This window comes from Chaetodon trifascialis, chromosome 8 (genome assembly GCF_039877785.1).
Source record: "Chaetodon trifascialis isolate fChaTrf1 chromosome 8, fChaTrf1.hap1, whole genome shotgun sequence".
Taxonomy (NCBI): Eukaryota; Metazoa; Chordata; class Actinopteri; order Chaetodontiformes; family Chaetodontidae; genus Chaetodon; species Chaetodon trifascialis.
This window is the reverse complement of record NC_092063.1, coordinates 17,991,775-18,006,291: the sequence shown is the minus strand read 5'-3', so window position 1 is coordinate 18,006,291 and position 14,517 is coordinate 17,991,775. Positions and strand designations below refer to the sequence as shown.

At 43.2% G+C, this 14,517-nt stretch overlaps 1 protein-coding gene across 3 annotated transcripts; it reads left to right on the top strand.

The window, feature by feature from the left end:
- The first annotated feature begins 45 nt into the window (after positions 1-45).
- On the top strand, positions 46-13,549 carry klhl17 (kelch-like family member 17). Of its 3 annotated transcripts, none has more exons than XM_070967669.1 (12): positions 46-159; positions 2,561-2,825; positions 3,480-3,601; positions 3,738-3,959; positions 6,987-7,103; positions 7,246-7,477; positions 7,730-7,874; positions 8,019-8,186; positions 8,364-8,452; positions 8,604-8,677; positions 8,817-8,998; positions 10,632-13,543. In XM_070967669.1, exons 2-12 carry the CDS (start codon positions 2,612-2,614, stop codon positions 10,858-10,860), a joined length of 1,794 nt encoding a protein of 597 aa, XP_070823770.1. In that variant the 5' UTR covers positions 46-159; positions 2,561-2,611; the 3' UTR covers positions 10,861-13,543. The 3 variants fall into 3 exon arrangements, with proteins under 3 accessions (XP_070823770.1, XP_070823772.1, XP_070823769.1); XM_070967671.1 differs by lacking the exon at positions 46-159 and adding an exon at positions 712-897 and having other exon boundaries at positions 7,246-7,459; positions 10,632-13,549; XM_070967668.1 differs by lacking the exon at positions 46-159 and adding an exon at positions 724-897.
- Positions 13,550-14,517: the final 968 nt, after the last annotated feature.

Here is a 14,517-nt window from a genome sequence, read left to right as displayed (position 1 = left end):
ACGTGAGATTTAAATTAAATGAACTGCACTCACGAGACACAGAAAGCTGCAGTGGGACAATTTTCCGCTTTAACTTTCAGTTAAACTACCTCAAAGCTGGGCAAGCTTACAAACAGGAAGAAATTATTGCCGTCACATCGACACCGACGACGGCTAGCGGTGAGTACTGCTTGGAAGTCTTCTGCAGCCAGAGCTAACGTTAGCTAATCTTCATACACTGATAATTAAACAACCGCGAATTTTATAACATGTTAAAAGTACAACATTAAAGTTATAGTTCCCCCCAGAGGAATATTAGAGTCTGCTTTTTGCTAAACACTGAGTTTAGGAGGAGTTCCCCGCTTGTTTGGTTTTGTTGTTCAGGCTAACCGAGGTGGAAGACGCTTCGGATTCTGGCCAATCATATGACTTAGAAGTAAAACCCCGCCTTTCGCGTTACCCAAATTATTTTATCGAACGCACTTCCGGACTCTGACCAGACAAAGGGGGGCGCGTAAGGTCGTTCTTGACACGTTAAATAATAAACGAATATCAATAGTAAAATTTTGACATTTGCGCTTAGGAAATCACTTCCTGTGTGTTTCATGAGTCTCTATGTCGCATCACGACCTCATATTTCAACATTATGAGCAGCACTGCTGCTTTCACCTCCGACAGTCCCAGCTCCACCTTAACAAACCGATGTTAGCTTTCATGCAGTTTTTTTGCATTGACGTCAACCGCATACAGCACAAAACAGAGGCTTTCTTCATATTTCGTATGGTCGAGTCAGAATATGGACAGATAGCCAGACACTGGTACCAATTTTGAACCAATCTGACTGCGACAGCTGCTGATTTATCTTCCGTCACGCCGAGGAGGACACTGAGTACGAGGATAACCGCAACACAACCACCGGTAAAGAAATTAGACATTCATCCTCTCTGGTGCTGCTGCAGCAGCAGCAGCAGCTGATAGCTGCTGTTATTCAAAGTAGATGGAGTGGGGGTTGGGGTTTCATCATATCACATTAGGAGGCTGACATGTGAATAGAAACATTTTCCTGTCCAAAAGCGAGCTCAGTGCAACATTTGTGCATCTAACAAGATTGTACATATTTAGCATGTGTGGATAGCAGCCAAGATTTTGAGCCAGAGAGGCAAGACTTCAACAGACAAGCCTGGGGTGAACAGGACAAGTGCTTAACTCTTCCACTTTTAAATGTGACAATTGTGTTTTCACTTCTGCTTCAGCCTCTTTTGTACCCATGTCTCAATTTGCAGCATTGTCTCATGTTATTCCCTTGGGCATGATAGCAGATTGTTTCCTCACAGAGAAACATGGATGGTGTTTTTGTGGTCCATTGTGTTTTGGAAAATGGGACCCAAAGCCAGTCGCCAGGCAGCTGTGTTGACATTTGAGATGGTCCTCAGTGGGACAGTGCAGACTATTTACTCGAAAGAGTGCTTCTGCATAGACAGACAACATGATTATGAGGCACAGATACTCAGTGATCTGTCTATTTGACTGACGACACAGGTGAACTTTAACTTTATCAGAGTTGATCATATGTTGTTCATGTTGTCGTTCATTTCTTTGACTTCAAACTGATCAATAACGTTCCCTGATAAGGCCGTGGTGGCTGCTTGTTTGTTCTTAAATAGCATGTGTTATTGTCAGAAATAACATCTCATTAGATTTATCATAATGAATTTAAAATGAAAAATAAAAAGAAACATGTCACTAAAAGGCAAGATTTGCAAGGCACACTCACTCAAATGGCAGGCTGTATGATTTGAAATAGTAATTATATATATTTACCCAGTTAAGAATATTTTAAACAACACATTACATCTGAGGAGTACCTGTCAACACTTTCAAGCTGGTTAGCTTCTGCTCGTACTGAAGTCTGTTTTATGCCTGTGATGTCCTGTTTACCTTATCCAGTAGTTTGCCTCAGTGCATCCTAAATATTCATCAGACAACAACTTCTAAGGTGCTGCGTGAGTGACGATGGTTATGCAACAATCTGAAGTGTGTTCTCCATCTGAGAACAGGGCGGATGAGAGCACAAAGGAAAAGGCTAACTCAGGCTACATCCTTCTCTCCTCCCACCCTGCCTACCCGAGGCTGCAGCTGGGGTGAGGTGGGGGGGTTTCACAGCTAATTCTGGTGCAATTAAACTAGTTAGTCAGCAGTCATTGCAATTAGATAAACTAAGACAGTCCAACAGATAAGAAGCCAGCGTTGTTTTTATTCCAGTCTAAGGAACAATGCCTATCTTCTCTCTTTTTTCATGATGCAATTTAATCAGTCTTGACACTGAATGTCAAATAATCAGGCTGGCAGACCTACTACACTTGCACTGAGATGTCTGTCATGCTGGTAGGCTTCCTGTCATAGCTGTCAGGATGAGTACTACAACACTAACAATAGGTACAATGATGGCTCAAGACACCTGTCACAACACCTGCATCTTTGATAAATAAACTAAGCCCATGCAGACAAGATGACAAGACATTTTTAGAAATTAATGACATCGGTAGAGATTGACTTGAAAAGGTTTTTCTGCATGTTTCAGTTGCCCAGAGTGCGGCCCAGGCAAGAGCCCGCGACCGCCACATCAGGGACCATGATGGAAGGGGGCATGCAGCTGCTCAACCGCGACGGCCACAGCATCTCACACAATTCAAAGCGGCACTACCACGACTCCTTCGTGTCCATGAACAGGATGCGACAGCGCGGCTTGCTGTGTGACATTGTGCTCCATGTGTCCAACAAAGAAATCAAGGCGCACAAAGTGGTGCTGGCATCCTGCAGCCCCTACTTCCACGCTATGTTTACCAGTAAGTTCAGAACATGACTTTATACCTGTGCATGCCTCCTGTTTTTCTGTTGCTTAGAGTTTGATGACACAACAACTCGTGTGCAGAGGACGCCACCTCATCCTTTCAGCATCATCGCTTCCTTCCCCCTCTTCCTGTCTGGGGCACAGGTGGTCAAATGAGGTCTGTGAGTCTCAAATTTCCTCCAGACACTAGACCTTTGTGAGGATACAACGCCTCTCCAGACAGTCGAGTGACTGGCTTTGAGACTTAACTGCCAGGCTTTCTCTCATCTGACCCATCCCCTAATTAGCCCATGCTAATTGAATCAGCTAATTTTTCATGATCATCCAAACAGCAAAATCACATCTCCCCAAAAGATGCTTGTTTGCAGTTTCTACTCACTATGAGGAGATGAAACATTTGATTGTTGGTGTTGAACCTCCTGAGTTACTCAGTAACACCCATATTGGGCAAGAGTGTATGGATTCAGGAATTTCAAAAACCTCCACACAACCGATTAAATTGACAGCAACAAATGAGCTATGCTGACATTTGGCAGCAATGCTGTTAACATATGTGAGCATGATTGAACAGGGAGGCAGTTTTATCAGCCAGAGTTTTACTGGTTCTAAAATAGAAATATAACTTCTCTCGTTCTGTGCGGTCATGCAGATGAGATGTCGGAGAGTCGGCAGACCCATGTGACCCTACATGACATCGACCCTCAGGCTTTAGAACAGCTGGTCCAGTACGCCTACACAGCAGAGATTGTGGTCGGTGAAGGCAACGTTCAGGTAGAGTAGAGGATTTCAGATTTATAGACAAGATGGTCAAATGAGACTTTTTTTCTCATCTTTATTCATCTCCTAAAGCACAAGTTGATATAACAGACTCACGGTGTATTTCCACCTGAAATTGCACTCTTTCTAGACGCTGCTCCCAGCAGCTAGCCTGCTGCAGCTCAATGGGGTGCGGGACGCCTGCTGTAAGTTCCTCCTCAGCCAGCTGGACCCCTCCAACTGCCTGGGTATCCGAGGTTTCGCTGACACGCACTCCTGTAGTGACCTGCTCAAGTCAGCACACAAGTATGTCCTGCAGCACTTTGTGGAGGTGTCCAAGACAGAGGAGTTCATGCTGCTGCCACTGAAACAGGTAGCGGTCGTGCTTTTTCTGTCTTTTGCTGTGTCTTCTGACAACTGGTGCTTTTTGTAGAAAGCACTTTCAACGGTTGCATGTTCATGGTGGCAAATAAACAATCGTTGGTAAATATGTCGACTGGAAATTGCTTCCTGTTATTCATATAGTGATTTACTTACCACGAGATTTAGCAGCATTGTTGCAGCCAGTAACAAAGGGGAACTTTTCCCAATGCCAAAGCCACTGACCAGTAGACAAAAACCTAAGTAAGGCTAGTCTCAGTTTACTTTGGGAAAACTGGTGGAAGTCATTAGTTTAAAATGTCTATTACGTATTGTACTCTGTATTTATGACAGAAACGTATTGATTTCTCGGTGAACAACTCACTGCTTACTACACCTCAGTGGCTCTACTTGAACTAGATGAATTATCTAGTTGCTCAGACATATGCCAAAGAAAAAAAACATGAACGCTTTTATTTTAGTTCCTGCATGTCACTGCATCACCTTTAATCACTAATATATGGATCCAAACCAATCATGTTTTTCATAACACAGGCTACTCAAGGGAAGTGGCCACATGTTGAATTTTTAGCATTCGTTAGGAGGACCTCTCTTCTTCCTCATCAAGCTACATCAATCACTGTCCCTTGTGGTTTTATCATCCCAATGTGCTGCCATGGACGACTTCATCTGGCACATCAACTTAGCCAAACTATCACTTATTCATCTGCTGGGCACGGCAGTGGCAGCACTGTGGTTCCTGTCCTGGAAGTTGTAATTAGGCAAAGCTAGTGACTGTTTCACAGCCGCTGTACTGTTTATAGAAGTAACAGCATTGCTTACTTCTCAGTCTGAGGTATTAATGAGGGTTTCTTTTTTGGTTCCAGTATTTTACTGTTACCAAATTCAGTCAAGGTTTTGGGAGAATTAAGATTAGACTTAGGTCTGCTAATTCAGTATTTGATTCCCACACTTGCGGGATAAACTGCTATAGTGCCCTTGGCACCAACTGGTCCAGTGGAGCTGCTCACTGACCACAGATCAGACTGTGGTTGCACTGGAAGCCTTTACATAGGTGTGAATGTGTGTGGAACAAGGGTGTTGTTCTCAAAGTGTATACCTTGGTTAAATAAAAGTTAAAGAAACAATGGAGGCACAATCTCTGATCCAAACTGAAGCAAAAGGGAGGTCCCGCCACCCAAATTCAACACACAGGAATAGAACCTGCTGTCACGCCAAAACTGCTGTACAAGTCTGCTGTTAAAGGGGTCACATTTGATACCACAGGGTTAGGGTTAGAGTTAAGGTTAGAGCATCAAAACACAATATTTTTCACCTGTACCTTTAAATTTTCATATTTGTGAATATTGCTGAATGCCAAAAAAATAAATAATGTTAAAATGTACATCTTATAAACTCAGTTATTTTGGTAACATTTTACAATTTTTTAAATTTTTAGTCCTTTTTTTTCGGTTATTTTTCTGTCTCTTGTTCTTATGTAAGCCTCACAATATCAGACTGCATCTAAAATTCCAGCAGCTGATGTGTTCCTGCAGTCAGGTGTAGGAGGGGTTCCTGTCAGTGTCTCAATAAAGAAGAAAAATGCATCTGTCTCATATGAATTGGTATTTGTTTCAAACAAATGCCTGTTGAGTCTTGCCAGGTGACAAGGAATTAAAGACGCAGTGAAACCACATGACAAAGCTACCAGCATCACTTTCCCATTATCTCCTCGTCTCTCTAAGGAACAATCCCACAGCACTAAAGGGATTGTGCCCATGAGAATAAAAGCTTTGCTCTCTGTGTCTGTGGCCTTCAAAGCTCAGAGACTGAATCTGCAAAAGGAGTGTGTGGGCACCGTCCATTAAAACAGTGAAAGTTAAGCTGCACAAAGGGAGAATAAAAATAGACCATTTTCTTTTCTTTGTTTCTATTCTTCTGTCTGTTTCCTTTAGCTCACTGCCCCATTCTGTCTGCAGCTGTTCTGTGTCTGTCATAAATCTGCACCAGATCTGGATTTATGTACTGGCTGCTCTAAAGGACTTACAGAGCTGTGAAATATGCCCCATATATCTTTCCATGTTCTGTGAAGGAAGTGGCAAGGCATGGCGGTGTTGTGACTAGTCGGCTTTGGTGACGTCTCATTGATGTAGCATCCTAATGTCTGTGTGTAGTGTATAAAGACACCTCATTTTATTGATAGAACCATAATTCCAGCTCTGTGCTACAAGGATACAGTTAATGCCCTCATAAAAACCAGTTTTCTTTTGCATCTCCTTTACACACACAAATGTTTGTTTGAGTTAATGCGATGCAGTACGTGCATGCAGAGGTAAGGCAGACTGCAGGGTGGGGCAGCAGCAGCAGTATTTCTCTGTGTGGCTGTGGATTAGTGGAGGCTAGGCTGTTCCTGGGAGGCTGCTAACTGTTGCCCTGATCTAGCCAGCAAGACAGCAGCTGGCTGCTCTGGCCCCACCCAGACCTGCCAGCTTTGGGTTGATCTGGGAACAGTGCCAGCCAGCCACTCAGACAGACTGCAGCACTTGTGCCACAGACACACACATATTGGTAACTTAAATATAGCACAGCACCACTGCACACATGCTGATAATATAACACACAAGCATTTATGTGTGTATGGTGCCTGAAGTGAGTTTGACTTTGTTCTGAATTGGTCGATTGTACTTGATGAAACGACACAGATGAAACAGAGCACTGCCTGTCCCTTTCAAATATCTGTCAAATATCAGTCTGGATGAAGTGCAGCAAGTCAAGGAAGAAAGGAGGAAGGAAGAGAGGCAACAGCTCAGCAGATGAAGTCAGGTACAACATGCAGGAAGTCATACTGTCTGTGGGCAAAGCCGTTTACTTCTTGTGTGTTGACATGTTTGGTCAGGAAGCTTTCTTTGTCACGGTTTCCGTTTTGTGAAAGCGAATGCTTCTCTAAGAGCTTTTCTGATGGTCATGGTTGAGAAAGTCGCTCTTGAAAGTCATTATATAAAATGTCTCTACCCATCTGACTTCTGTCTTCTTCATCCAGGTCCTGGATTTAATCTCCAGTGACAATCTCAACGTGCCATCTGAAGAGGAAGTGTACCGGGCTGTGTTGAGCTGGGTGAAACACGATATAGACGGACGCAGGCAACATGTACCGTGGGTAAGACTGGCCTCATCTCACCTGAGAGGATTTCTCAACACACAACACTTTTTAGTTGGACTATACTATGTATACTCACATTTCACCCATTCCCCATCCCCTGACCCCAACTCACCCCTCATCATCCCTCTCCACCCCACAGCTGATGAAGTGCGTGCGACTGCCGCTGCTGAGGCGAGACTTCCTGATGAGCAACGTGGATACAGAACTGCTGGTGCGTCACCACTCGGAGTGCAAGGACCTGCTGATTGAGGCGCTCAAGTATCATCTGATGCCTGAGCAGAGGGGAGTCCTCAGCAACAGTCGAACACGGCCGCGACGCTGTGAGGGCGCTAGCCCTGTGCTCTTCGCCGTTGGTCAGTGTGCCCCTGAAGGTACCCATTAGGGTACACTAAGGCCACACATCAATTAACTTAAACTTCTGATGTCACTCATTAAGTGTGCAAACATAAGTGTTTTAATTGCTGGTATTCATATTGATCAACTGCTAAAATATTGTAATATGTAATTTAGTTAACAATGTTGTTTTATGGCATGCATTGGCCAAAATCACTACATTCTGCATAATATCTGTTCTGACATCAGAGCATTTTTTTCACCACATTGTGTTTGAATGTGTGCTGCAGGTGGTGGCAGCCTGTTTGCCATCCACGGAGACTGCGAGGCGTACGACACCAGGACAGATCGCTGGCACATGGTGGCGTCTATGTCCACTCGGCGGGCACGGGTGGGCGTGGCAGCCATTGGGAATAGACTTTATGCTGTTGGGGGGTGAGTGATGAGACCCGCAGTGTTGACCTTTGACCCAAAAAAGACAGAACATGGACGACGTGCATGTAATATATGCTCCCGATAAGCTCAATGCAATATGCCTGTTTGACTTGACTTCCTGATTCTATGTCCACATCTCCTCAGGTATGACGGCACCTCGGACCTCGCAACCGTGGAGTCCTACGACCCCATCACTAACTCATGGCAGCCTGAGGTTTCCATGGGAACACGGCGGAGCTGTTTGGGTGTAGCCGTCCTGCATGGCCTTCTGTATGCTGCTGGAGGCTATGATGGAGCTTCTTGTCTCAATAGGTACACACAGACTAACATATTGGAGACATTTTGAAGCTAGATTTGCCATGTTGTATCTTCTTGCAGCTTTTTTGTTTTTCTTGATGCCTTTTTCTAGGCAAAGTCTCAAAGAGGGTTTATCCCAACAGTGCAGCCGTGCTGTGTGTTTACACTGGAAGTCTTTTTCTCCTCTTCTAGTGCAGAGCGATACGATCCTCTGACCAGTACATGGACCTCAATTGCTGCTATGAGCACCCGTAGGAGATATGTTCGAGTTGCAACTCTGGGTAGGAACTTGCCCCAAACATTATGAACATGCTGCTCTACTTTTGTTTATGTTTCACTGTGAACGTTTCTGAAATCAAGAAGGAGTCACCATCTCAGTATTCGGATTGCTAATATTTACATTCTGAGTGTTTACTCCCTTTTCCCCTCCAGATGGCAACTTGTATGCAGTGGGAGGTTATGACAGCTCCTCACATCTCTCAACAGTGGAGAAATATGACCCCCAGGTAAACTGTATGCTGTTAAATTTATCATCAAAGCAACTTGTCTGTTGCCAGGAGGAACTGAATGCGGAGACAGGATCAAACACTACGGATGAAAATATGAACATGTGACCAATGCTCAGTCTCTTGTTTTAATGAACAGAGCAACACATGGACAGCCATTGCCAACATGCTGAGTCGGCGCAGCAGTGCCGGGGTGGCCGTGCTGGATGGCATGCTGTATGTTGCAGGAGGCAATGACGGCACCAGCTGCCTGAACTCTGTGGAGCGGTTCAACCCCAAGACCAACACGTGGGAGGGAGTGGCCCCCATGAATATACGCAGGTAATTGTGCAACCACAATTCATAATACAACCCCGATTCCAAGAAAGAAGTTGGGATGCTGTGTAAAACACGCCACAGTTTTGCAATTAAATTAGGATTTTTATCAGTAAAAAGAGTCACAACCTCTATTACAGTCTGTGCATAATTTTCTATTTCTACTGGTCATATTTTGAAGGGAATATATTGCTTTACAGCAGAGAGAGAGAGAGAGAGAGTGAGAGAGAGAGAGCGAGCGAGAGAGCGAGAGAGAGAGAGAGAGAGAGAGAGAGAGAGAGATGTGACACATGACAAAGGGCCTGGGATGAATCCAGGGAATTAAATTAAATGAGACACACCTTAGCCAACTGAGCCATCAGGATAACCCGGTTCTCCTATTTCATCTGCACATGTTCGGCTCACAGTAATGAAATGCTGAAATGCATCAGCTTCAAACGCACACACACGTTTTTGTTAAGGCCTGTGCAGCTTTTATCCTTCTTTCTGTGCTTCGTAACAAACACATAACACCCAGAGGGAGGGGGGGGTGAACTCGGCTGGTCTGTATTTGAGAACCACTGTGGTACCCGCAGACAAAACCCCAGGTTTGCCTTAACCTTAATAGAGATAAAACCTCCTTTGAAAAGCCAAAGAACAAAACTGTGTTGCTGTCTGTATTGAGCTTGTCAAGGGGCAACCCTGCTGCAATTATTTTGCTCTGTGGAAAATCTTTACTCTTCATGGCGAGGGATTTGGGGCATTTGGATGTCTTCCTTACTGCCTAAACCGTCTTACAGCATGAACATCAAGTGACCTATTTTCCACAACAGTCAGCTCTTTTTATTTCTTAGAAGATATAACTTCTTGAGGGTGATTATCAAAGCAGGTGGACATGCACACACTCACTGCATTGTATTGATATAAGATCAGCATCAGTGAGGGAGATTTACAGATGTAGCTGTCTTGGATTTGAGGACACACCAGCAGATTCAGCTGTTCCCCCGGCCCCTCGACACACACACACACACACACACACACACACACACACACACACACACACACACTCTTTCTTGTGTGTGAGTCAGTATACCGTAGGAGCAGGGAAACCTGACAACGGTTGACTGTGCAGCCCCATGAATAACCCATGTATTAATCAGCTGTGTTGCTTTGAGTGCTTTTCCTATCCAGTTGCTGGGAGGCTCCATTTGCACAGTCCAAAACACCTCAGTGTATTAACCACTAATCTATCACTCTTCTGAACCATTTCACAGATGTGCCAGTCTGAAAATATTGTACAATAACTGTCTTAGTCGAAATACTCTCACTACGTCATAATAATGAGTGGAAGTTCTGAAACTCAACATTCAAGCATGTTTTGGACTCAATCCTAGTTTGTCATTTTTCAGTTTTTCAACACAGTCACTGAACATGCTCATGCAGTGGGCTTGCATTTTGTGAATGTAATGCAGCAGGTGCTGGCTTTTTTTGGCACTCTGCAATAAATAGAGGTAACTAGATTAAACAGAATGCACAGAGACTGTTTTTCATTCCAGATAAGAGCTACAAAAAGTAATCCTAATATGGTATATTTAAAAATATGGCTGTATAATACATGTGAAATTGAATTATTGTATTTGATTTTTTTTCCTCCCTCCAGGAGCACCCATGACCTCGTGGCTATGGATGGCTGGTTATATGCAGTTGGAGGTAACGATGGAAGCTCCAGTCTCAACTCCATCGAAAAGTACAACCCACGCAGCAACAAATGGGTGGCGGCCTCCTGCATGTTCACGAGGCGCAGCAGTGTCGGCGTGGCTGTGCTGGAGCTGCTGAACTTCCCACCGCCCTCCTCACCCACCCTCTCGGTTTCCTCCACCAGCCTTTGACACGGGGTCACCGCTTGGCTGACCTCAGCCTCCGCTGCTACATCCCAGACTGGCTCTGGGAAGAGACGCAATCGCTCCGTTTGAGACAGGGAGGAGGAAGAGGACGGGAGTGGACAGGTAAATGAATGAAGGGGTAGAGGAGACAGAGGGATGGTGTGGGCCAGGCTCCTGACTGAGTTAATATACAGTACCCTCCAGAATTAGTAGCACTCTTGCTTAAGATTGGCCAGCCATGGTTTAAAAAAAGACAGCAGCAACTGCAAGCATACACCCAAGCATTATATATCAGATTTTCAGATCATGGAACAGGTTTATGTTACTGGTACTCACGCAAAACTGATTTTGGCAGGGCTTTTCTTTCAGCATCTCCTGCAAATGCTAATAATGTCAGTGTATATAATCAAATTTCTTAATTGCGTATTTTGACATTTTAATGCATACAAAAATTGTACATTCTGCTTTTCGTGTATGCGGTGTCTTTTGCCTGCCTGCATTCAGTCAATTAAATGTCATTCAACAAAGAAGCAGAATTAACAATAATACACCTCAATAAGCTCTAAAGCTGACGTTGTATTGTAATATTACGACAGAGCTGTGGTCTGGAAGTGCCGTGTCGATAACTGCACGGGCTCTCCGGCTCAGCAGGTCCAGGATATTGAGAAATCTGTAAGGTGCAATACCGGAGGCCAAGCAATCGGCCCCTTCTGAACGGGCTCATTTTCACGGCACTGCACCAGTGAACTTTAATCAAAACATCTAGCAAGTCTGTAATCTCAAGAGACATGTACCACACTTAAATATTCATTTTCATGACGTCAATGGATTCCAGGAGCATTTTTTGATTTTATGGCCACACCAATCTGGCTGCTCTATACGAAGTTTGCCATCAATTCTGGACTGCACTGTATCTGGTCTGGTTGCCTGAAACGCTACTGTACAGCTCCACCACACAGATACCAGCTCCCACTCTCCTCAGTACAAAGACGTCCCCGGATAAAGATGTGTTGGCACTGACCGATCTCCCCTCAAGCTTCACTTTTTTCCCCCACTGCTCTCACAGTGTTTGACACACTCGTTGTGAAACATGATGGCACTTAATTCTGTCATGCGTGATGTAAATGTTTTTGGTTTGATGTTGTCCTCTGCAAGAGTTTTCTTTTGATGTCAGGATTTTTTGCAATAATGTACAAAAAAAAAATAGAAACGGAATGATTTTACTTTTGGAATGTAGCTTTTGACTGGTTATACCGTGCATGTTTACACATTGGCATCAACTCCCAACTGGAGGATAAAATGTTGTAGTGCTGCTATGTCACACTAGGTGGCAGTAACAGGCAATGTTATAAACCCTTCCCACACAGCAAGAGAGCATGGACACCAACAACGCACCAACGTTAGGCCCTCAGAACTGTATATGAGTTTGAATCCTTTTTATATATATATATAAAAACAAAGAATAATTACATCAAACAATATGTATTTATAAAAATGTATAAATTCTAATATATTGTTTTAAAAATGCTTAGAGAAGGAAAAGGACCTGACCTATATCTATTTAGGTGTGTGACGTGCGTATCATCAATGGAAATGACAGAGAATGTCTGAGTGTGAGAGGTAGTTGTTCAGTTTGTGTGCATTTGGAGCTTCTGCTGGTTAAGAGGACTGATGGTTGCATTGTGATATGCAACATTTGCATTTCTTCATGTTCCTTCACTGCCACAAACATGATCTCTCATGAAACTGTACCTTATGTCCACTACATTTGCGCAAAAGCCTTTAGTTTCTAGCAAACCAATTGACCAGTTGATGAAAGGACGCTATAGTGTCTTTAATCCTAAATGAATTTTAGATGGGTATGGAGAGATACAGTCCTTGGATACATGACAATTAAAGATGACAATAAAGCAGCAATTACTAAGTAAGTAAGGACTTTACCTACAGTATATCGACACGTGACACTTGGTGCTGTCATACTCCCTTCCACACCCCATCAAGTGTGGTGTCTTGTTATATTACCTCATTGTTGAAATGGATCCAACTCTATTGCAGCAAAGTTAAACTAGAAACAACTGTATAATTAACCTCAAATATACTGGCTATAGAGCGTGTGGTAGGTGATCTGGGAACGTCACCACTGCACTTGCATTGCCTAACGGATGGATCACTTTGAGTCTTTTTGACTCAGTTGATACCCGGGTTCAGTTCAGTTCATGTGTAGTGCAGTGATACCATTCCAGACTTCTGAGAAGTTGCCTTTCTTTCCTTTTTTTTGAAGGATTTTGTTAATCCGGTTTGTTAATCTGTTTAACAAGAACTAACTTACTTTTCATTTGTTAGAGGTGACCCAGTATAATAGGGGCTGTGATGGTCTTATGGAAATGCTGTTATTCTGTTAAGATTTCAAGAGAAAGACACACAAAACCACAGAAGACTTTGGCCTCCATTCAGCTGACGAACTGTAAATAGAAAGATCGCTTATCTTAAATCCATATGTGCAATTTCAATGCGACTGTAGTTTTTTTAGTTTGTGTTCAATGTGGTGATTATTGTTTATTTATGATATGTTTGTTATTTATGAGGAACTTTAAACTATTGAATTTTGCACTATTGTGAAATGGAGCAATACACTGTAAAAAAAAACAAAAAACAAAAAAAACCCCAGAACGAAATAAAGATGTTTTCAGATGTGATAACTGTCCTGACGAGTTTGAACACATGCAGACGCTGGGTGGGACAATCCAAATCATATCCTGTAAGTTAGAGACGGCAGGTTTTGTTCCTGCATCTACAAGAAAGTGTCACTGCACTCACTGTATGTCACTGTGGATAAGAGAAGCAGCTTAATGCCATCTGAAAACACACACAAACACACAAACACAGACTTTAAGTTGTGTTGCTAACACTGTTTGTTGCTAGGCTGTTGTGTGTTGCTATACACTGAGTGTTGCTTGATACCTTTCCAGCATACTCCTCTTTCATAGTGATCTAAGCAGACAGCTGAACACTCTCACTTTACCCTTCTTGACCTCAGTCACATGGCATTCACACCTGTGGCTGCCCCTGCACACACTCAAACCTATGAACTCCCACTCCCCCAAAACACATACAAACACAGACCAAATATACATACTGCAAAACACCTACAGCCATGAATGGGAGAGAAAAATGCTTTGCATACACTTAGAGCTTCTTTAACTGTATATCCTAAAGACAACACGGGAGGACAAATCGGTGCACGTGTGTTTGGGGCTTTGCAGCACGTGTAGCATTAAACTACAAAAACATAAATCATATTTGCATGTTTGCACATATTTGTGAAATGTTGAGGAGAGAAACTAATTTACCTCAGTATCAGTGTTGTTCAATGATTGAAATAAAATGTGACAGAGGGTAGAATTTGTTTGCAAATCTCACATATTCAGAACTCTAAAGGAATTATTTAACATTTTGGGAGATATGTTTATATGTTTTTTTGCTAACAGACAGATGAAGGCATTCACACCACTCATGTCTGTAGGACAAATATGAAGCAACAGTCAGCGGCCAATTAGCTTAGCATTAGAAAAAATGCTGGAAGTCACAGGAGACAGTTAGCCTGTCTAAAGCAACTCTAAAACTCATCATGTATCAGTAAGCAAAGCTAACTTGCTGCTAGTT

Coding starts and splice junctions, on each gene's coding strand:
- klhl17 (XM_070967669.1), top strand. CDS start 2,612: ATGATGGAAGGGGGCATGCAGCTGCTCAACCGCGACGGCCACAGCATC. Junction 8,187..8,363: donor GGAGCTTCTTGTCTCAATAG/GTACACACAGAC, acceptor CTCCTCTTCTAG/TGCAGAGCGATACGATCCTC. Junction 8,453..8,603: donor TGTTCGAGTTGCAACTCTGG/GTAGGAACTTGC, acceptor TTTCCCCTCCAG/ATGGCAACTTGTATGCAGTG.